This window comes from Elaeis guineensis, chromosome 10 (genome assembly GCF_000442705.2).
Source record: "Elaeis guineensis isolate ETL-2024a chromosome 10, EG11, whole genome shotgun sequence".
Taxonomy (NCBI): domain Eukaryota; kingdom Viridiplantae; phylum Streptophyta; class Magnoliopsida; order Arecales; family Arecaceae; genus Elaeis; species Elaeis guineensis.
In genome coordinates, this window is record NC_026002.2 from 26309036 (window position 1) to 26331928 (window position 22893).

Sequence of the window (22893 nt, forward strand, 5' to 3'; positions counted from 1 at the left end):
CGGTCATTCTGTTTTGGAATTTTAAAACTTGCATGTGGGTGAATAAGTTGCCAATTTTCCATGCTGGTACAATCCCATTTGTATCAACCGGACTCTCCAGTGATTTTATGAACAAGAGAGCATGCCAACCTGAATTTCTTCAAAAAAATTCACAAAGTATCACAAACTTCGATGTCAGAAGAAATTTGACAAAAAACCCCAAATCTTCTATCCATCTCTTTGTTCAGGGGTCAAAGAGTGGCTCTTCTGGGTTTCTCTATATTGCAAATTACCTGAAATTTGATCATTAACAAAGGGAGCTTAACTGTATATAAATTCAGAATGTCTATTCGAAAAAACAAAGAAAAAAGAGAGAACATAACAATAACAGCTACTTCTCACAGTGACTTTATATTGATACAGCAATGTCACAAAGCTTAAAATCTATCTTCTGAAATTCTTGCTGCTCTCAAACCACATCAGGACCTCTCTATAAACACAACACTAAACCCGGAGCAGCACCGTGTATCAGCTAGCTTCCTCCACCGTCAGAAGTAATAAACCTTCAGTTATGCATTTGAAAAGATGGTTTATCGAGACAACAAGACGATTCTGATGACATCCCATGCTACCCTCATAACACCCCCATTCCTCGCAGCAGCCTCCTCAAATGTCCTTCCAGCAGCTTCTGAAGGGTGTTGAACCTCTTTCCACTTATCGGTCTTGAGCTCTGTGACCTCAACAATGCACAAGCTACTATCATCCAAGTTCTTGCCATGCCATCTACCTTCTACCTGAAACACCTTACCCTTTGCAACTTCCTTTCCTTCTACATCTACCAGCATAACAAACTGGCCCGGTTCAAATGAAACAGATCTTGCTGAAGGGCGGTTTAGCTGCATCCCATGAACAAAATCGGATGGAGGGATCATCATGTCATTATCCTCATTGCTTGATGCTCTTGTCATCATGCCGCCAGATCTGGTAATGGATTGGTGAGTGCTTCCTCTGGTAGGTGGAACATAGAATTCTTCGCCAGCACTCTCTGGGGAATCATAGAAATGGGATACACTTGCCCCACCAGATTTTTCAGGATAGACAGTTTCTCCTTCAGATGGAGCTCGGGCTTCCCTGGCAGCACGAGCAAGCCTCGCTTTCCTATTGTTCAGCCTGCAATTCAGATCAATCATGTTACACAACCATCAGAGGAATTGCTGAAGAATAACAGAACAAAAGGGGAAAAGAAACTGAGGTAAAATGCCAACTTATGGCAACATTTAATGGAAAACATGTCCATCAGTTACAAAGGGAAATAATACCCAGAGACTTAGACTAACAGATGACTTCTTGTAAAAGCTGTTAACTGTTTCCTTTTTATGGGGAAAATATCTCATTGCAAGCGACTATGGAAGACATCATGATCTATGAAAATCTGTTACTCAAGATTGCTATATTCAAGTTCTTTCATGATACTACAAGAAAACTTCATAAATTTGCTCAATGTGACTATTAAATCCTAATACTGAATTAGTAGGAAAGAAAAAAGAAAGAGCAGGCCATAATATCAGAGAGCTCTCCTTGATGTCACTAGACAACAAAATACCATGAAACATTGCAGCACAGTGAAAATGGTCACAATAAGAATAGGAAAAGGTGGGGTGGGGGGGAGGGTGCAAGAGGGGAGATTCCTGCTAAAAGAGCTCAGAGCCGAGGGAAATGACTTGTTAAATTAACACAATAATGCGGGTGAACTTTAAGAAAATACTAACATAAGAATGGTGCTCTCTTACCAGTTCTTTAGTTGAGAGGATGTAATTTCTGAGCCCTGGAAAAACATAATAGCTCAGAACGGACACTAAAAAGGTAGTGTCCAAAAAAAAAGACGAAATAAAATTCTAAACAATAGTGAGCACCTGACAACTCAGCTTATCTGCCCATGACTGCAATGAAGCTGCATTTCTCTGCATTTCAGGTTCCTCAAGAAGGGCCTTCTCAATTAAAAAGATCTGTCTCTCATTCATAATATTTCGCTTTCTCTTTCTTGGTTGCTTTTCTTCACCCTGAGCACTCTCTGCTTTGTCATCTTCTTGCAAGCCACTTTCTTTTGCATGCTCTGATGATGTAGAGAACTCCCCACTATCAGATAAAAGGTAAAGATTGATTTTTGCTGGAATTCAATTCTTTATACCTCTTGTTTCAAAGTTCTCAGTAGGATCACTTGCAACTTTGAGCTGGTCCATCTCTTGGAGCGAACCTTCTAGAGTTCTCCCTTTTGCATCAACATCATTAGTATTGAAGATTAGAGCCTCATCTTGAGCACTTGCATCTAGTTTTCTCGGTAAAGATGGTGCAGTCCTCCCGTTATTTTGAGTATCCTGTTAACAAATGATTTTCAATTTACATTATGAGGGAACAATATTCGACATTACCTGATTATTCTGCAAAATGAAGTTTGAAAGATTACCTGGTGCATGGGATATCCATCCTTGTTGTCTGATGTACCTTCATCTTTGACAAGCAGTGCCTAAGCCATCATTCAATTTGGGACATGTGTGAAAAATCAAATTAACAAAATGAAACAAAAACATTAATCTAAATAATAAAAAATAATTTCATAATACTGTTAATTGAGTGTTGTTATGTTACAAATTTGCATCCGTCAGTAAGTATGTATATAAGGGTGACGGTGGGTGTTATTGCCTACCTGAACCAAATTATTTCCAATTTGTGGTTCAGCTAATTTTTTTAGTTGATCAGAGAATCCACTGCAAAGAAAATTTAACCAATGAGAACACAGAAGTCATTTTCAACAAACAAAATATCATAGGAAGAAAATGCACTAAATCTAACTAGCCCATAATACTTTCACTAAGTATCTTTCTCCTAATAAAAGGTACATGTTCATCTGAATTCCTATCTCTGCATACATCTATAGATATACACATGCATTCATACACACATTCATGTACACACACAAACAACAGTTTCTGGGATGAGATTTAGATTTCAATTTGATTCTTGGCTTACATTCTGTGCCTGAGGAATGTACCAAATTCCACCATACCAAACCTTGTCATCCTCCCTCCTTGTCCACACTCAAGTCTTGAAATTTTAATGGGTTCCTCCCTGTTTACATGAGCACTAAATGCAAGCAATAAGGTAGGTTTACCTACAAACTAACTAGCCTCCTAAGTTTCATAGCAGGCCTATCTCTTGCCTAACTTTACCTTAGCTATGAATTCCACAGCAGTTCTTAGAGCATTGACATCAACTTGACTGTTTGTCTTAAAGTACTACGTCTGTCCTAGTACTGTTGTGCTCCATAATTGACCCTATTTTAGCGAGAAAGAGAGAGAACAATGGTGACCACATAATGGACCTAAGAACAATCATCAAAATGGTGTGCAAAAACAAGATTATTCCCATTTTTGGCTCACTACAAAGTAATAGGATTCTTTGTAAATTAAATTTCAGTTGAATCAAAGTATGGAACTAGAAAAGAGAACTTTCTATGGGAAGCTAGTAAGGCAAGTAATCAATAACCTGTATTTAGAAATGTAAATCTGAATTTCATTGTTTATCACTATTCACTAGAAAGGACTTCTAGAACTCAGATCAGAATAATGAAGGCCAAACACTATGATGTAGATCCCATCTAGCAGCCAAATATACAAACGTGCATGGATGATAACTGAAATAAGAAGATTGAAGATAGAAGATACAAGAGAAGAAGACCGAAGAGAGATGATACAAAGATGAGAGATGATGCAGAGGCACAGGGACTACGTTACCTTTGCACCTACTTTCTTTACTTTTATGGTAGTGCATTCCCTTTCCAGTCAGTCTATGACCAAAAAAAGCCCTTGAGGCAGATACAGATAACATAAGTTGGCATGGTATTAGGACAAACATTAAGGCCAATAATATGCCAGGAGGCCCGTATACACTATGTATCATAAAAATGCAGTAAAGGAACATATTCAAGTGATAGCAACATGCTTTTATTTAAGAGTTGGATGGATGAGGAAGATAACCTATGCAGGACCTTCTATCTGGAAGGTGGAAATTATCTGGGCAATGAAAACAAAGTATTGGCAGTCATGCCAATTTTTGGGCCAGTAAAAAACTAACGCATTACACCAAGCCATGCCAAGAACTAGCACTGGTACAGATTGATGCACAACAACACTAAGACAAAGAATGCACACAACTAAACTTGCAGAAAACTATTCAAACATTAATCCAGATTATTTTTCATGTTTTCATAACGAAGTGTCATTTTAGTTTCCCATCCAACCAAATGCATCCCAATGGTCTCGAAAATGATGGTTCACTGTCTCAATATCAGACCCCATACTGGTACCATCTTGTTACAGCATCAGTACACCATTCAGTATGATACTTTGCAGCGTACTGGTATGGTACAGTGCGCCCTATACTGGGCCGTACAGCAGACCATGGGTACAGGGAATATATCAAGGACTACAAGTACAAAATACACAGTTTGCAAAATGTACACTCCATGTACAAATTCCTACAAAAAGTGTAATCATGAATCAATAGGCTATAATAAGTATATGATACAACAAGCTACTACACTGACCTTCTCAACAAATCTGACCAAACATCAATAAATCTGTAACTTGTCATATTCAAGCATGCTACTAGACATTAGCAAGCACATTTGATCACTCTAGTTCCCACTTATTTATTCTGGTATGCATTTGAAAAGTTTAAAATGAATTTGCAATCTAATCACAACCATGAACGTTTTTAGTGTGTTGCCTTTCATATGAGTCCTAGGTCTTAGTGAATTGAAGGAGAAAGATACTTGCACATAACTACTATTGCTTCACAAAGTGTTTCGATCACCTCAAAAGATGCACATCCTCATCATTTAATAGGTTGGGAGTCAAAGATCTCGCATACTCAGCTAAAGAACCTGCATATCCACGTCAATGTTTTCCAAGGGTTCAGAAATTATTCTATTACCTAGGAATGTCAAATTTCACAAACTTAACCAAAGCATCAGGAGAAGTATACTTAAGTTTTTACAAATTGTGGTAGCCTTCTGTATACCAGAACTCGAGGGGTATCTGGATAATTGAAGAATCTCCATAAGCATATACTTGTGAAATTTGTTAAGGAATAAATCCTTTTCTTCTTCTGTTGGTTATAGCACAGAACTCAATTAGAGGGACTCGATAGCTTCACAACTAACAAGATTACAATTAACACACATGAAAATAATGGACAGAAGATGTTACCTTCACATATATTAGGAACAAAAACGTGCAAATTTGCTATTATTTTAACCAAATATGATGTTCTTTGTTGTGCATATGCAACTGAAGGTATGCCACTAAAACTGCTTGGGCAAGCATAATTAGTTTCAGTCAGAAAAACAGGTGCTGATTGAGCAGTCTCACAGCCATCGTTTAGAGTACACAATGCTGCACCAGCTGTAGTAAATGGGTCATACTCAAGATTAGCATCTTCCTCTATCATTGGTATATTGACAGAGCACCAACTTGATAGGAACTCATCATGGGGAATTGCGAAAATGTCGGCAAGAACTGGAATCTGGTAAAAAAGACGATGGAGTACTGAACAAAAGCATATAATATATCAGTTAAGGACTAAGATATTGAATTACAGATAGCATACTGTATTAGTCATAAAGAAAGACCGGAAATTTGAATCATCAGAAAATATATCAGCTAGGCGCAGTGCATTAAGAAGCACGAGGCCCATCCGGCTACTCTTGTCATGAGAATCACCAAGTTGTTTGGCCTCCTGTCTGAATGCATTCTTCAGCGAATCAAGGAACTGCAATGGTGACATATAAACTGATGAATAACAGCTCAAAGTTAAAAATAAACACCCTTCCAGGGAACTTACCTCTAATGCAACAGAATTTGCCAGATGCATGGTCTTTTGGGACCCAGCAACCTCATCAAGGTAAGAAATACTCTCTGCTTCACATAGCTGCAGCAACTGCATATAAAAACATTGATGACTGACCACAATACTGAAAAATATGGCAAGGGTTTAAAGAGAGTTGAAAGAAGTAATGTGGTGGTTCTGGACTTACAATAGACAGAATTTTTGCCTTTAACCTGGACACGGTAGCCACTATGTCAAAAGACTCCTTAAAACAATCTGGAATGTTTAACTTTAGAATCATACAAGCCAGTAAAAGAATGCCCCCATTTTTACATAGTTCCTGTATTAAGGTTAGAGACTTGAGTAGTTTGTCAAGGAATAGATCAATGGATATTACAAGAGTCCAAGCAATACTTAAAGGGCTGCATAAAAGGATCAGATGTTACTCTCTGAAGTTGATCGAATGAGTAAGACTAAGATCTCTTCTAATATATGTAGTGCACACTTCATTAGCTGTGTGCCACCCAGTAATCATGGAATACTAGGGCGGTAGGGCCTACCCTTGCCACCAGCATTCTGTGACAAGCAATATAATGGTGGAAATGATGGTGCCACCATTTTCATCATGGACAGCGATGCTGCCCAAGTAGATATGTTATACATACCAGCTCATTTGCAGAGTAATGGAGTTGCATTCTCATAAGAAATATGCACTCTGTTAAGATATTCCACCTTGTGTTTAAGGACACGATCTCGGATCACCTTTTGCTGGCACAAGGATAAAAGGAACTGCAAGGAAGCCTCACACTGTTGACAAATATAGTGGGCAGTTCTTTCAGCAGCACGGAGACTGGATTTTTCACATAGGACTTCATTGTTTAATTCAGATAGCTTGCTATGTAATATCCTAATGTCTTCTTGCATGGCATCAAAAACTACATCCATAAATATATCAACCTGAAATTGAAAGCAATGGTAGTGAAATAACACCGTTGCAATACATGATAGACAGAGATGCAGAAGAGGCAAATATTTTGTAAACACAGATTTGTGTACTTGCACGCAAATAAACTGAGAAAGATATATTTTGAGAGTTGCAAAAGAATTCCTTCTCAAGGTAATACCACTGAAATATAAGCAATGGTCTGATCCAGGTAGTCTTTTAGAAGCACGCTCTCTATCAAGAATTAATCCATTACATTATGAAATGAATCATTAAGTTTGTAGTAGATGTAGAATGTTAGTCACCATACTTCATATCATCTTAGAAGTCGAATGCAAATCCTATAGGTATTAGAAAGTCAACTACTTCACCTAATGCTTGCTTAAGCACATCTTTGTTACACATGCAATATTACACCACTACAAGCTAAACAAGTCCACCCTCCCCCTTTCGTAATTTTTCCTTTTCATTTTTTTTTTTTAATTACATGTAATAGCAATATTCAAAATATTATTTACCTATTGGACCAAGGAAAACATTTTTCTCTAATAAGACATGTCAAATACCCATGTGTCTACGGTAAGACAATAAGTTACCTAAATATTAAAATAAAGAGTTCATTTTCCATTAAAGCCTTCTCAATAAAAATGCTATAGTAAAATATAAAAATTCTTGTTTCAACAGCCGACATTGACCCTCACCTAGCCCAAATTAGTTTTTAGCCTTTTTTCAAGTAAACAATATAGGAGTATAACCTAGTATGATTTAATATCCAAGCATCAAAAATATTTTCCTGTCTGACAAACTTAAGTCTCCGAAAAGTAATATTTGAGCCATTGTAGATCTATTGCTCCTCGATTTTTTTTTTTTTAAAAAAAAAATCAAGCTGAAACTCCAAAGTACACACCACAAGACTTCAAATAATCACCTGGGATGACAACTGAATCATTGACAAACTATCATCTTAAATAAGAGTAATATCTAGGAAGAAAGAGGAGGAAATTATTTACAAATGATAATAGAACCTCCAAGAATATATTCACTATTAGGCTTGGATTTTGCAAGTTCTAAGAAGTGAAAACATATGGGTATATGGTTGTATTTTGTCCTAGTAAGGCTCACTATGGGCTGGTCTGCAGCTCTAGTTTTATTACAGGTCTTGGCTTTAAAATAAAAATCTGGACTTACTTGAGCTAAAACAAGCCTGTTAGCAGCCTTAGTTCCAAGAAGTTCAAGATAAAGGTAAATTTTCACAATGTGTCTGACTCTTTGGATTTCTAAGGGACCTTCTGAAAAAGCAAAAGAAGAATGATTTATGGATTAAATTGAGCTTCTCAGAGCCTATATTTGCTAGATTTGTGGTCAGTTTGCAAAGGTTGAGTTAAAAAGCATAGAAAATTGGAACCAAAGGAGTTAAATTGTCACAAACTATCGAATGATGTAATGCATTCTTAACATGGTGCGAATTATTAATTTTAAAAGAATCTGTTTTTTGATTGTACAATCTTGTGATAGCTTCAACCTGAAATCAGGAGAAAAAAAAAAAAAAAACTACCAAATGTCATAAACTGAACAATATACTTTGTTGACTTGTTCTTTCCTTTTCTTAGCAGTATTTTGAGATGAAGACTGTATAGACATGTATGGTAAAACTCTAAAGAGGCTAGAATAGGAGAGGTTTTCAGAATCTTTGTTGAGAAGTTCGTAACAAGATGGGGACAATCAAAGTAGCATGGATAGAACTTGTGAGAAAGGATTTGGAGAAGTTTGCAATACCAACAAAGGTAGCACTTAATAAGAATGATTGGGAAATGGACATCCTGAAAGCTGACAACAAATAGTTAGGACAAAGCTATCTGAATATGGTTATACATTTAACTAAGAAGTTATCACGGCCTTGCGGCCCAAACTAGACCAAGATTCCCACAGTAATTACTAAAGAAAATTTTATTCTACCTAAATAAAACCAAAGTTGAAACAAAATTCTAACTGTAGGGAAGTGAAGAAATAATAGTAAAGAAAGGAGAGAAAGAAACTCAGTTGGGAATGATTAATCTTGCAGTAGTTTTTGCTTATATCAGATGAATGTGGCTGGCTGTTTGATAGTAAAAAGTAGATAAAAGAATTACAAATCAGTCTTTGCACGATGATTGGTCCATTATACTGGATGAAACCAGTTTATAAAAATCTCCCTCCAGTTGATTTGGAGATATTAATCATAATTAACTTGACATCAAATTCTTTAAAGCAAGCACCACTAAATTTTTTGGTCAAAACCAGACCATTTAAACAAGAAACAGTAGTCTTCAACTCCTTCCTTTGGAAAAGAAGCAAAATTAATACGCACGCACACACGCACACACACGCGCACACATACACGCGCATATTGCAGCCACCAATATATTCTCACCTTTCCTTCTTATCCTCTAGATTCCACTTCTTCCTCCACAGTTTCCCTCATTATTGCCTTAATTTCCTCCTATTTTAGGAGGCTTTTTGCTGTAATCAGCTTCGTTAAAATATTTCAGATCAGATCTGAAATTGTAGATCTGCCACAATCCCCAAAAATGGTCAGCATCTAGAATAGCGTACATCATTGCCCAGAGTATGCAGTAAATTAGAAACTTCATAGGTGCCTTGCAAATGCTAGTGCGCCCTTGAGTTTCCCAATGTATAGAGATGCCTAAAAAAATTCCTTAACTATCCCTAGACCAACCTTTGCCATCTCCCCAGTTAATATGTTCCAGCTGTCCATAGGCTTACACAGTGAATAAATTTCAAGAGGTGCATTCCAAATGCCAACAGGCCATGCACATCTCTTTAACTTCTTCAAATGTGGATCAACCTATAAAAACTCCTCAAATATCTCTAGCCTAAAGCTCGCCATCTCTTCGATTGGTATATTCAATCTAGCTTTGCATGTTCCTTTAGCACCCTGAACAGGGCATTGAATCCAACTTCACATTTTGCAACTAACATCATCGGCTTCATGCACCCACAAGTCTCCTAGGTAATTCATAAAAGCATTCATGTTACCCTCGATGACGTCTTTTCCCTGATAAAGCTGATGGAATCTAATAAATAAGAATTCCTAGTAATCCATGTGAAGAGCCTCCCAGTTTGTGAGGCCTTCATATAATTCCACCAAATGTGCAGTCTTCTTCAAGTTAGCAATCGAAGACTGCACACTTTATTATTCTGATAGCTAATGATAAGAAATAGTCAAGAAAAATGGAGAACCAAATAAAGGAAATTCCCAGTTTATCTCACCATTGAACTTTGCCACCTTTAAATCCACATCCTTTTCAGTTGCAAACTACCATTTTAATGAAAAATCTGCAACAAGAGGATTCACCCAAAAGACCCATTTGCTGTCCAAATCTTTTGGAATGATGCAGATTGCTATCAGTGCCATTTAAATCCACTGCTTCACTCTCCACAGACATTAATCCTCTTGGATGCTGTCCTTTGACATCAAACAATTGTTACGCCGTCCAGGGCATGAACTTTTTGCATATTGACACCCCATGGACAAGAAAATCAGCACTTAATTGCATACAGATTCCACAGAATGTGCCAACATCAAGTTGCAACATGTGCTTTCACATATCAGAATACTGCACCCCTTTGTCTGAAAAATCAGTATGTTTTGCAACAAGCTAGGAATTGGTCATTCATCCAACTTCCAGAATGAATTGAAGCCACTTTTCTCCTCAAAATCAGAAAGGACAAAATTTTATATTTTGTTTTGTCATTTTCCTTTAAGTAGGTGATGAGATCATCAAGTCTTACCATTAGGTCATTTATTCACTTTGTTTCCTCATCAAATTGCAATCTTCAACCTGTTCTGCAACATGTTGAAACATCATAATCCACGTTATCGCCATATCGCAGAACATAGATCTAGTTAACCTGACCATGATGCTATTATAGCAAGGTAATTTCAAAAAGTTTCCAGTTTCCAAATCCAATTAATATCAAGTTTTGCTTCAGCTCTGAAATGAAACATGCTCCATGCCTGAAATAAATGCAGGTTGCGTACAAAATACAAATTCCTATCTACAAGGTCAAATACAATACCTATAGGGTGAACGTGAGCCCATCGTTGAAACAAGCTTATGGATGATCAAATGGAGGGAAAAACAGTAAAAGTAAATGCACAAATGATTACACTGACTATGCATTTCCTAATTCATGAAATAGATCCACAAAATGATCACAACGAAGAGATATGGTTCAATGTGTGCATTTTATAAGGTTGATGTTATTATGAATGCCTATGGATAGTTCCCAGGTTTGCCGTACCAACTGTACCATAATGCATTGGTAAGGTACCAGTATGGTACCAAGGTCCGATTCAATATATGAGCTAAACCAGTACATACCGCTCCAAACCAAGTGGAACTGTCCCGTAATGCTTGGTAAGAACCCATACCACCCATTTTGGGCAATACTGCAGCTGGGAATTAAAAAAGTGTGGAAAGCTAACTCAGTACAAGATGCATATTGTATGGTATGACCATATTGTACAAACTGGTAGCGTACCGATACTGTTTTCAGTACCAGTAATGTGCCCAATTAATGAAGTAGCCTACAGGTGATTGCAAAATAAGCTCCAAACAAAGAGAGGAACTACATAAGAATATGTGATAACCAGCGAAACTCAGAGAGTATATAAATTGCTAATGAAAAAAGAAAATAAGAAGCACGAGTTATGGGAAGATCTTGTACCTTGGGATGTGCATTCAGAATAAGCACAAGTTCATGCCACTGGGATGAAAAATAACCTGTCAAAAGGAAAATAATATGCATGAATTATGGGAAGATTTCATACCTTGGGATATGCACTTAGAATAAACACAAGTACATGCCACTGGATGAAAAAAAAACCTGTCAAAACATGAAGACTACAGGCAACAAGCACCGAATGCAGAACGGGGGAACTTCCGATATGTTTGTCCTAATTCAAAAAAAAAAAAAATCAAAGAAAAAAGTTACAAAAAAACCCTGCAATTGGCAGTAGTGGTGAGGAGGTGGTTGGATAAGGCTTAACCTGCTTGCAATAAGCAAGAACAATTAACATATAGAATACCAGATCCAGTATTTGTTCAGACAGCTTTACATCATCAAGAAGAATCTGGAAGATCAGATATTAGAAAAGATCATTTTTCCCCAGATATTTTATTTAAGCATGATAAAATTAATTAAAGGAAATGTAAACATCAATATAAGCGTTAGATTGCAAAACATCTAGTAGCCACACTCCACAGCAGCAGGAACCCATTAGATGGCTGCAGAATATCTAAATTGCTAAAGTCAAACACAGCTTCTAATTTTGACCTGTATTTAGTGATAAACATGTAGGTCATACAAATAATTATAACAACTTCAGTTCTGGCAACAGACAGACACATACATACATACATGCATGCATGCATGCATATATATATATATATGGTATAATAGTAAGTTTACTGTGCTCCGCTATAGCCCATCTCTTGCAGAATTATCACACAAGAATGTCTGATCAGTAGACCTATTCAGCTGATAGTAACAGAGAATATATTTGGATTCTGGATAATGCCCGACCAGGGAAACCTATTTTTGGTAATATGGCAACCAAATAGCGCAAAGCCCTTGTTCAAGGATTGGTGGCAACAGATTAATCATGGCAAATGTTAGGGTTGCTAAACTGGTCAGTCTCTCCATATTAATTAATTATGCCATTAACTGATACATAAGAATTAGCAAACCAGCTAAAGAACATGGGGAGAAAAATTATCTAGACAATTACTACATAGATTCTAATATGATGGTTGACTCACTTTTGTGCCCTATGCTTTCTACAATTACTCACTATCTATTAAATCCATTTGTATTTATAGAAGTATTACTAAATGGTATTCCAAAAAGCCTTCAGCAGCAGGATCATCTCTTTCAAATTAACTGTGTGCGGGCACCACCAATGCATTTGGACACTCTACTCTTCAATATATCACTACTACTGGGACAGCTTGCAGACCCTAAAGCTCACCACATCAGAAGATGTAACCACGAACCAGCTAATCGGTTGGCAAATGTGGCAAGAGAGAAGAGATGGCAATGTGTACAAGATCCTTTTGATCAGCTTCCTTTAAGCTTAACAGCCTCATTAGAGCTGACTGTGTTGTAAAAAATTTTTGAACCATTAATTCTAAATACCTATGGGCCTTTTCCTAGCACCGAAAAATAAAGGAAAAGAAAAGAGCAGAAGACACCATTCTGCAATGATAATCCCACCCTCACTATGGGGAAAAAACTGGACCAGTTTTAACATCTAATAGCATGCCAGCAACTGCTAAAGCACCAAAAATGATACAGAGAATGTCTCAAAGAAGATCCTAAGCATCAAAATGGAAGTCCAATCAAAGAGATTTATGACGTGATTAGTTACGAATAAATATAATGATAGATGCAGTTAGGTACTATATTGAAATTCCTGATATGTAGGATTTGTTAACAACACTAAACCATATAGCTAGCTCCAAGGTTCACCGAACCATCCCAAACCACCTGATTTGGGGCATGCCGAACCGTACCGATAGCCAATCAGGATGGTTCTAGCATTTGAAATGAATTACCGAGGAGGACAGGGGGAAAAGAAGAAAAGAGAGAAAGAGAGAGGGGGAGAGGGAAGGAGAAGAAAAGGCCAAGGAGGCTGTCGGAGGCCTGCTGAGGCCTCCGGAGCTCCACCCTCCTTTGGAGAAAAAATATATATATATACATATATATATATATATATATATAGAGAGAGAGAGAGAGAGGGGGGGGGGGGAAGGAGTGGGGAGTCCGGCAGGGGCTGCTGAGAAGTAAAATCCGGCCATCCAGAGGCCTCGACGGCCCTCCATCAGCCCCCGCCAAACTCCCTGCTGCTTCCCTCCCTCCGCCCCTCCACCCCATCTCTCTCCACCTCTCCAGTTCTCTCTCTCCCCCACTCTCTCTGCTGTGTCGGTTTGTGCCTGATAAGAATAGTACGGAGGTGTACCGAACCATGTTGCCAACCGCCCGATATGGGCCCCAGTACGGGCACAACAAACCTTAGCTAGTTCTTTATTATCCAGAGCTTAGCATATTAGGCATGACATCCATCTTTAAGGAAAACATATAGTAGAACATATATAATCGTCTGCATAAATAGACCGCAATGCATCAGTTAATTACCCTCAAATGGCTCACAGTCCTTTTCCAAAATTGTTCCCAAAAAAACAAAATAAAGGGACAAAAGGAAACCAAATTATAAGCAGATCATGCAATAAATATACACCATATTTCTTATGTTAGATCTGTTTCCCAATAATTCTTAAGAAAGGATGAGATTAGCAAGGATGAAAACCTGCTCAAGTCTACCATGGCGAATTGCTAGGTCAGACAATGTATGCAAAAGCCTGAAACCACGAAGCACATGTCCCATGTGCATATCCCTATCAGGTGACAACAGTACAGCAATAAGGTGCAGAGGGAGAGAAGACGCAAGTTTTTCCATGTCAATCTGAAACCAAAAACAATGTCAGGCAGAAAAGTTTGAATATAAAATTTTCATGAAATAAAGTGAGAAGAAAATTACCTGCCACAGAAATCCCTTTACTGTCTTGAATTGTATGGTGAAATTCTCAGATTCTTTCAACAACTTATTCAGTTCTCTCGAAGAAAGTCCATTTAACTCTCTAACAGCTGAGATTAAGTCAATAATCTGTCCAGAAAATAGTGAGGGTTGTCAGGTTGATAATTGTTTCAGGCAGCTAACTAGACCACCAAGAAGGTCTATCAGAAACAGGGTAATAGAATTTCTAGAAAAAGCATAAATATATTCACTTTGTATTTCAACTGAAATGATCAATAACTGTACTCACGACCAAATGATAACATAAGCAGCCAGCCTTCACAGTTTCAGAAATATTGCCCTTTTAGAATAAGAATCCATATATAATTACTTTGATGGCAATGAAAAATGAGGAGAAGGAAAAGAACTTGTATATATTTTTTTCAAGGTACTAAACGGATCTTACATCCAAGCAGAAATGAGCTCCAAAACACTAAAGGTTTGCCAGTGGTTTTCAATAATAGGTGGGATACCTTGCAGATTGTTTTGTCATAAGACAATCTCGTAGGTGAGTAGCCATTTTGCAGCCCATTTGGTAAACAAACTTCAAAGCAAACGACATGAGAAAGGAACTCGAGCTCAAGTACAAATTTCAGATTTGATTTTACAATGATTCCCCCAATTAGTTAGATGACCCCCAACAAGTTAAATTTTTCACATTTCGTGTTAGCTGCCATTACACAAACTAGGCCCTTCAGTGCCAATTTGCTGCAGACTGTTAATAAGAAAACCAAAAGAGTGGATGTCAAGGTATAGAATCATGCCCTATGAGGAACTTATAAAAACTATTCGGTCATATATATAACAGCGAATCTAACAACCATTTGGAAATTTGTAAACCCTATACATTACATGATCCATTATGATCATTCAAAACTATAAACATATCTTCTCAGAAATCACTTTTGACCTGTTATCAATCAACACCTTAGTTGAACTTAAAAAAGGCAAGTGGAATGCAGCTTTTGTGGATTTCTTACACCTAGCAAGCAGATGGAGTGAGTAACAAGTAATTTCGTAACCAATAGTTTTAAATTGCTCAATTACATTGTACCAAAAGGATAAAAGAAAAAAATAAATGACACAAAAGGGTCTAAAACTAAGCTTATAAAGTGAAGGTATGCCTTTATAGGATTATGTGATAGTTGAATAACATAAAAACTTGCAGTCTCTAAAACCAATCTTTTTTCATGAATCAGAATGTTGAGTCATAAGAGAGTAATTAAGCATAATATGGGCATAATGGATTTTGTCAAATGCCACCTAGCTTATATTTTTTTCAGGGTTTTCAGAGCATAGATAGTTGGACACTTTATATGAGAATCTGATACAAAAGACAATCCTTAGCAACCAAAAGAGAGTGCATGTCTATAGCAGCCCAAGATGTCAAATACTTAGCATGACATTTTGGAGTGAATTGTTAGATCAAAACTGGCATGCATGATGAAAACTTCAACTCTCCACAATATATCTCCAAATTTACAGACGCTTACTAGCTAAGTGTCAGAAGTTAATATGGTTCATTAATAGAATATGAGTTACGAAGGCATAGATGGTTGTCAAGGAGCAACTAAGATTAACTAAAATGGATTTGGAAGATTGTGCTCGCGAATGATGGTAAGTGCTTCACCTTCAGTGTAGACACAAAGGTTCAGGTTCTAATACGAGCCCATGTGCAGTTAGGCTATGGTATGTGATACGCTAGGGTGAACAGTTGTGGATGGTGCTTGTGATGACGACTTTGTCATTATTTTATATTGTTTTAAAAAAGAAATGAAATTTAGTGGTAAGAGTTCACATGTATTGGTGGGGCATGGAGTGAAAGATTTCTCAAGCTAGGTGCAGATTAAAAGCTTATTACAAGCGCTTCATTAGGAAATGTGTAAAGAAGTAAGAAACCAATCCAGAAATATGTGAACCATTATAAATTATGTAGATATGATATAGTTGGGATTGTGTAGTGTTTTCTGAGTGTTAGAATTAGGCAACAGGAGATGAGAGGCAAGAAGATCAAGTTAGCTAGGCGAATATTTAGTTTTTTGCTTTGAACCCTTGGACAAAGTGTTGGCCATGATGTTTGCTATAAGTAGATTTAGATTTCAGAATATAAGAGCAAAATTAAACCAAGGAGCAGCCAATTTTCCAAAAACTGTGCGGCAAGTAAATAGTGGCTAGGGGGTTCACGGCAAGCAGCGGATGTGTGCACCATGGTGGGTGACCTAAGCCAAAGGCAGGCCTTTAAATTATATTAGTTTTTCATCAAAGTAATCTATTCAATGACTATGTCAATAATCAATAAATCAACAATCAATTACATTAGAGTTTAATTGTGCATAACCATATTGTTTTATCAGTTGTTTTTTCCTTGTAGCTTGGAAAAAAAATATAACCATATAAGAATAGAGCACAAAACAGCATTGCAACATATAACTACTACCAAAAAATGAAGAGCAGAAGCACAATGGTAGTAGGAAAGTGGGCTTCCTTCAGCTGCCAAGAGAGGAGTGAGAAAAGGGAAGCGTAAGCACAGAAGAGGGAAGAAAACTGAAAAGGGGGAAAAAGCAACTAGACTTCTCCAATAGATATCAGTGCGTCTCTTCTCCTTCAGTAACCAAAAGAGGAGTAAAAAGAAAGAGGCGACAAAAAATGTATTTAAAAAAGAAAAAATAATACGAAGTAGCTGACTAATTATCAAAAGACCAGTAATCTTTTGAAGTAGCAGCTTTTGACTTGAACAAAATCACCTATCCCTTCTAAACAAACAGGCAAGCCTACCACGGGCTCATTGCAGCTGCCATGACATGTTCAGGCCCACCACACCAGCACCATGGATGTGGATGTCATGTCCAGCCGCCAACAGCCATGGCATGGCCGTGGAGGTTCTAAAGTACCATGGCAGCCACTACAACCTTTCCAAACACTGGCACCATCTATGGTGATAAGATATTTTCTTGTCCCCTGAATTGGGTTGGTAGTGTGTTAGGATAGAACACGCGAAGTGTTACGTAATGAAGTACATGTTCGAGGAGATAGATTTCATTATCATGTTCCATGATGTATCAATTGCTTATGGATGGCAACATGGCATATTATTTTATTTTTCATGGTGATTTTGTAAGGGGCTTGTTGTATTTATGGGTTGGAATCCTTGTTTTAAAAGGGATAATCTAAACCCGTTAGACAGTCCACCGGCTGCCCTGCATAGGGCTGTTCCTGCAAGGAACCCCCAGCTACAAGAGCTACCTGCATATCAGGTGCACAAGCAGCTTGTCTAGGCCTTGGCAGCCCAGGCAGGTTAGGTCTTGAACTTTTTCAGAAAATTCAGAAAAGGGTGGGCATCAATTGGAATACCATAGTAACAATTTGCAAGTGATATTAATTTTAGAGTAATTGTCTATTTCCAAATTTAAAGACTTGTATGCATGATTCATCATTTGTCAAACACCCCATTTGCATTAACTTAGGAGTATCAATAAGGTGAGATAGCCTAGTTACTTAAGAAGGTCAGATTGTCCTCTATAGGGGCTTTGACAGGGTACAACAATCCACAAACCAGGCGCTGGCTTTGTTCTTAGCCCATTGGGCCATGAGCTTATAAATTAAAAATATTAAGCATTTAAATAATTATACAATGTAAATTCGTCTCATGTATACACTCCCTAAACAGATTTCTGCAACCATATATCTACCACAAAGTAATGGCAGAATAATGAAATAGTGGAACTGCTCACACAAAAAGTGTAGCACATGCATGAACATCGAGACAGCAACTTGGGCTTGGCAAAAAACTCTTCATGGAGTGCAAGGCCTAGCTTCAATCGTTATTTATGGTCCTAAGTCAGAGCCTTAACAATGAGGTCCATTTAGGGCCCACACCAACTATTGTCCAGCTTAAGCATGACTCGTTGACAACCTTAAATTTATTTGGATCATTAAGCACTTTTCCCCTGAATTTCATTATTGCTTAAGTTGTAGAAAAAAGGCTAAATATTACTAGTTGACATGTTATGTCAACTAAAAATAGGTCCTTGTTAACTAACAAGATAAAGGTCCTTTTTCAAATGTGAGTGCTTCGTTGATGTACCTTTCTTCCTTTAATTAGTTCTAATTTACTTCAAAATTCAAATCTTCTAGTGAATTTTACATAGTTATGAACTTTAAAATCTATCTAGGATTCCACCTAAGTACTAATGAAATCCTCATGACTCCTACATATAACAGCTGCTTTTCAAAACACAATTTAGAATGTATCCATGAAATAGGCATCCATAGGCTAGAAGCAAATACAACAAACTTGGACTCTTAGTACATATATCAATTTTAATGGGTTGAACATATGCTGTGGCCTGGATGTATCCATGGTTACTCAGTGACAAGGTTTGAAGAGTAAAGTAGGGGATAGGTACACAACATATCATTATTTGATTCAGCATCTTCATTTATATTATCAGCAATGTTACCTGGTAACTCCGAATTTTGGATCTTTTGATGTGTCAAAGACCTGGACAATTGGGACACTTGGAACACATCATGATACTCCAATGACACTCTTTGACACTTTGTAGTTTGTACTATCAAAATTATGATGTCATCATCATTATGCATTTGACACTTTGTGGTTTGTACTACCAAAATTATGATGTCATCATCATTATGCACCCATCTTTGTCACTTCTATATGAAAATCTTCAATTCTAATATAATAATCAGCAATCATTTTATCAAATTTTATGAACTTAAGGAGCATGGATGAAGCTCATTATTTATAATATGCATATACGAATACACATCAACATGTCTCCGTGTCCGAGATTTAGAAGATTCCCTGTCAGATTCTTTTGGACACTTGACACCCATATCATGTGTCCAACTAACATTTGTCATCCGATTTTCATACTATTTGGATAAGATAGCATTCTGAAAAAACCTTAAGACATCGACGGTGATCCTAAAATTTACAAACCCATTTAGGATATACCAAAGTTTGTGAAAAGTATAATAAGATCATAACAGAGCGTTGAAGAAGTAATAACATATTGTTGTACCGGCTCAAGTGACAGAGAGTGCTGAGTTTCATCCATCCTTCTCGGAGGTTGGAGTTCAGGTCTAGGTTTTGAATGAAACATCTTCCACAGTCACTTGTTTAATACTTATACAAGGTTTTTGTTTTAGTTTTTTAATATAATAAAACTTTTCGCTCATGATCTCACTCCCTTGGTAGCATCAATGTGCTATTAAAAAAAAAGATATTACCAGAAAATATTTTATATGTACACACACAGATATGCATACACATATTCAAAAAATATTATTTTTTTACATATTGTATGGGTATCACTGCACATATTGATATAAACTTACATATATAATCACATTGTACATTTACATGTCCATATATGTATATAATTATGCATAGCTATACATGCATATTTTCTTATTTATGTGCATGTTTTTGTATTTTTACGGGTCTGTCTGATGTATGCATGGATGCTGATCCAAGCAAAGGTTGCAAGGCATCCATAGACATGTCTATCATGCAAGTGGTTGCCAAGAAGCCTAAACGACCTCCTATAATGACAAGTATCAAAATAGTCTTGGTTTCAAAAAAATGAATTATTTCCATTGAACTTAGACAGTGAAATTAGTCAATTGGCTTCATGGGAACACAAAGAGGTAATTTAGGCTCACAAGAATATGCATGAATGTTGAAATGTGGCGGTTCCTCCTGAAATTTTTCAAACACAATCTGCAAATTGAAGAAGAAATTGGGCCAAGGGATGTTGCATGGTGAGTTGGTTTGTTCTAATGGTAAATGGACGACAATTAGGATGCAATTGGACCAAGATCCAATTGTAGTTCTTAGTCACATATCCATTTTAATTTAAGGGGAAAAAACACTTAGGAATGACATATAAGGAGAAAGGTTATGGAGAAATCATGTAAAACTAGTTAGTATGGATCTGTTTGACAAAAAAGTCAAACGAGATAATGATCTTACATGATATGAGTGCACTTGGCATTCATAGGTAAAGTGGCAGGCCCATTTGATCAACCCTAACAGTATATTGCAGAGTGGAGAGGTTATGTAAGGTAGACAGTTAAGATGGCATTGATGAGTCCTAGCAGTTTGTCATGGCTAGGACAAAGTTAAGGAAAAGAGTGACTGTTTTGATTGGTCAGTATACAGGGAGAAAGGGGTTCCCATTAGATTAGGTTCATTCTATGTCTTGTTCGAAGTATCAAGCGGCTTAAAAAACAACTTCATGCAAATCAGGGCATCTATAAGCTGTTTGCACTTCTTTTATGGAGAATGAGAATGATGCGTAATTGAATGGCCCAAATGATTCAATCATGTGAATGACATGATTAATTTAATTTACCTAGTTAAAACATAATTAATGGTTCCAAGTTTTCTAACAACTACTAATGACGCTAGTCCGGTAGATCATGTGCCATAACCTAGTACATTTTTCCTAGTTCATGCAACCTAGCTCCTGTGCTGAATAGCCATTTTGTGAAAAGCAGGTGCTTTATTGGTCACAACTTGTGATGGACTTTAATCCATCTGCTGAGACAAAAAGGAGAAGGCTTTTCCTGTTTCCAGCCAACCTGGATCCATTTTGCAGTGGCTCATTGTATCATATGAATGATACAATTCATGCATTACAAGGAAATTTTAGACATGTTAAAAATTGTTGTATGTCGTTCCCGCAAAATAGGTCCTTGTACCCCAATTTCAACAAAATTTTTTTAAAAAAAAAGGAAGAAATTCCATGTCTGTGAAGCTCATTTGGCATCATAAAGATAGTATAATTCAATGTTACATGGGCAACTGCTGTCTCGAGGCTAGCAAACATCAATATTCGATGATTTAAATTACCTACTCAGGGAAAAACCTAGTATTTATTGCATTTTGATTATCATGCACTTGTGCAACGCTTGTGTGTTCATGTTCCATATGGTGAAGATTTCCAGTTCGCACTAACTTTCATGTAAAGGAGACTAGAGCCATCAACCCAGAAGATCAAACTCAGAAAGTACCAAGAAAGCAAACAATTTCGGCAACTTTTTTTAAAACAAAATCTTATTGGATTTTATTTTCCAAATTCTAACATCGACCGAAAAACGGTTGTTTTCATAATACCAATAATCTCTACCAAAAAAAAAAAAAGGGGAGAATCGATAACCAGATTGAATGATGAATGGAGTCACCACCCAGAACGAACCTGATCCTTGCCAGACGAGGATTCCTCCTTGCCATGCCTCATCTCCGGAAACCAAATCGACGCGAGGGATCCCGAAAGGCTCACCGACTCCGAGACCCGGATTGCTACCGAGAAGCCGAGCCTTCGCGAGAACGAGCGACAAGGATGAGATGGGCGGTGCCGATCGCCGCGTATTCTGGAACGGGGACGGTGGAGACGTCACGGCAAGGTGAGCTTTTGGGTCGGAGAGGGGAGAGAGACGAGGGGAAGCGGGAGTATTGGGGTCGGTGGGGCGGGCTACGGACAAAAACCAAGAAGTTTGCACTTGGCTTGGGGGTGGAAGGGGATAGAAGCGACTTCGGGTTGACGGATTGAAAATTTTAGAAGAAGAGTGTTTTCCTTTTTTTTTTTTTTTTTTTTGATAAAAGTTTCCAAGAACAGTTTCCTGCGAGTCTATGGAGACAAGTGATTATGAGCTTGACTTGGATCCTTCACGAACTTCAGGACATTGAAAATTTTAATGATCGATACATGAATTTTGGATTATTTTCTCTTTTAATAAGAAAATAATCTCCTCTTTTGATTCATTTCAGCAAACAAGAATCTAGCATACACCTCACGTATAGGAATAGATTAAAATTGAGTTACAAAGGTTTTGCACTTGTCCCGGGTATAATACTTGCCACAAGTTTTGCCGTAGAAATTCCCTATAGCGAGGGTCGTAGAGGATTCGTTCTTGGCTCAAACATAGTTAAAGTAATAATTTGTCGCAAGATACATCCTTTTGAGGTAGTGTATTGTGTGACAATAAAATCTACATAAAGAAATTTTTTCACCTGGAGTAGAAAATGATGTTGAAAAAAGCAACTCATTGGAGCTAACCTAAATCTTACCTGTTAAATCACCAATACTAATGGTTAAGGAAATTTGAGAGGATTCTTCCAAATTTACTTTGAGAAATACTTGGCTCCAAAACTTAAATTTTTTTTATTATTTCCTCGGAAATAGTTTTCTGTATCAATATAGACCGGCTATCTGGTTGGCTCCTAACATCATTTTAGGGGACTAGCTCAAGAGATGAAACTACCCTTATTCCTCTGGAGGGTTATGGGTTTCCACTAATTGTTTTAGGGAAGAATTAAAGGGCTCCAACCCAATTCCTTTCTGCCACCTCCTTCCCCATCTTGTCCTAATCTGAACATTAATCAAGATCAAGTGCCATTTTTACAAACGCAGAATTG

At 37.3% G+C, this 22893-nt stretch overlaps 1 protein-coding gene across 2 annotated transcripts; it reads right to left on the reverse strand.

Moving 5' to 3' along the window:
• Nucleotides 1-278: 278 nt before the first annotated feature.
• Nucleotides 279-21971, reverse strand: LOC105059934 (nodulin homeobox). Of its 2 annotated transcripts, XM_010943455.4 has the most exons (19): nucleotides 21674-21971; nucleotides 14412-14537; nucleotides 14181-14336; nucleotides 11862-11945; nucleotides 11699-11768; nucleotides 11540-11595; nucleotides 6598-6822; nucleotides 6074-6205; nucleotides 5881-5976; nucleotides 5647-5808; nucleotides 5247-5562; nucleotides 5023-5145; nucleotides 4852-4921; nucleotides 2684-2744; nucleotides 2444-2503; nucleotides 2168-2354; nucleotides 1893-2092; nucleotides 1770-1804; nucleotides 279-1149 (listed from the first exon to the last, which is right to left on the reverse strand). In XM_010943455.4, exons 1-19 carry the CDS (start codon nucleotides 21713-21715, stop codon nucleotides 570-572), a joined length of 2781 nt encoding a protein of 926 aa, XP_010941757.1. In that variant the 5' UTR covers nucleotides 21716-21971; the 3' UTR covers nucleotides 279-569. The 2 variants fall into 2 exon arrangements, with proteins under 2 accessions (XP_010941757.1, XP_019711197.1); XM_019855638.3 differs by lacking the exon at nucleotides 1770-1804 and having other exon boundaries at nucleotides 941-1149.
• Between the last annotated feature and the right edge of the window lie 922 nt (nucleotides 21972-22893).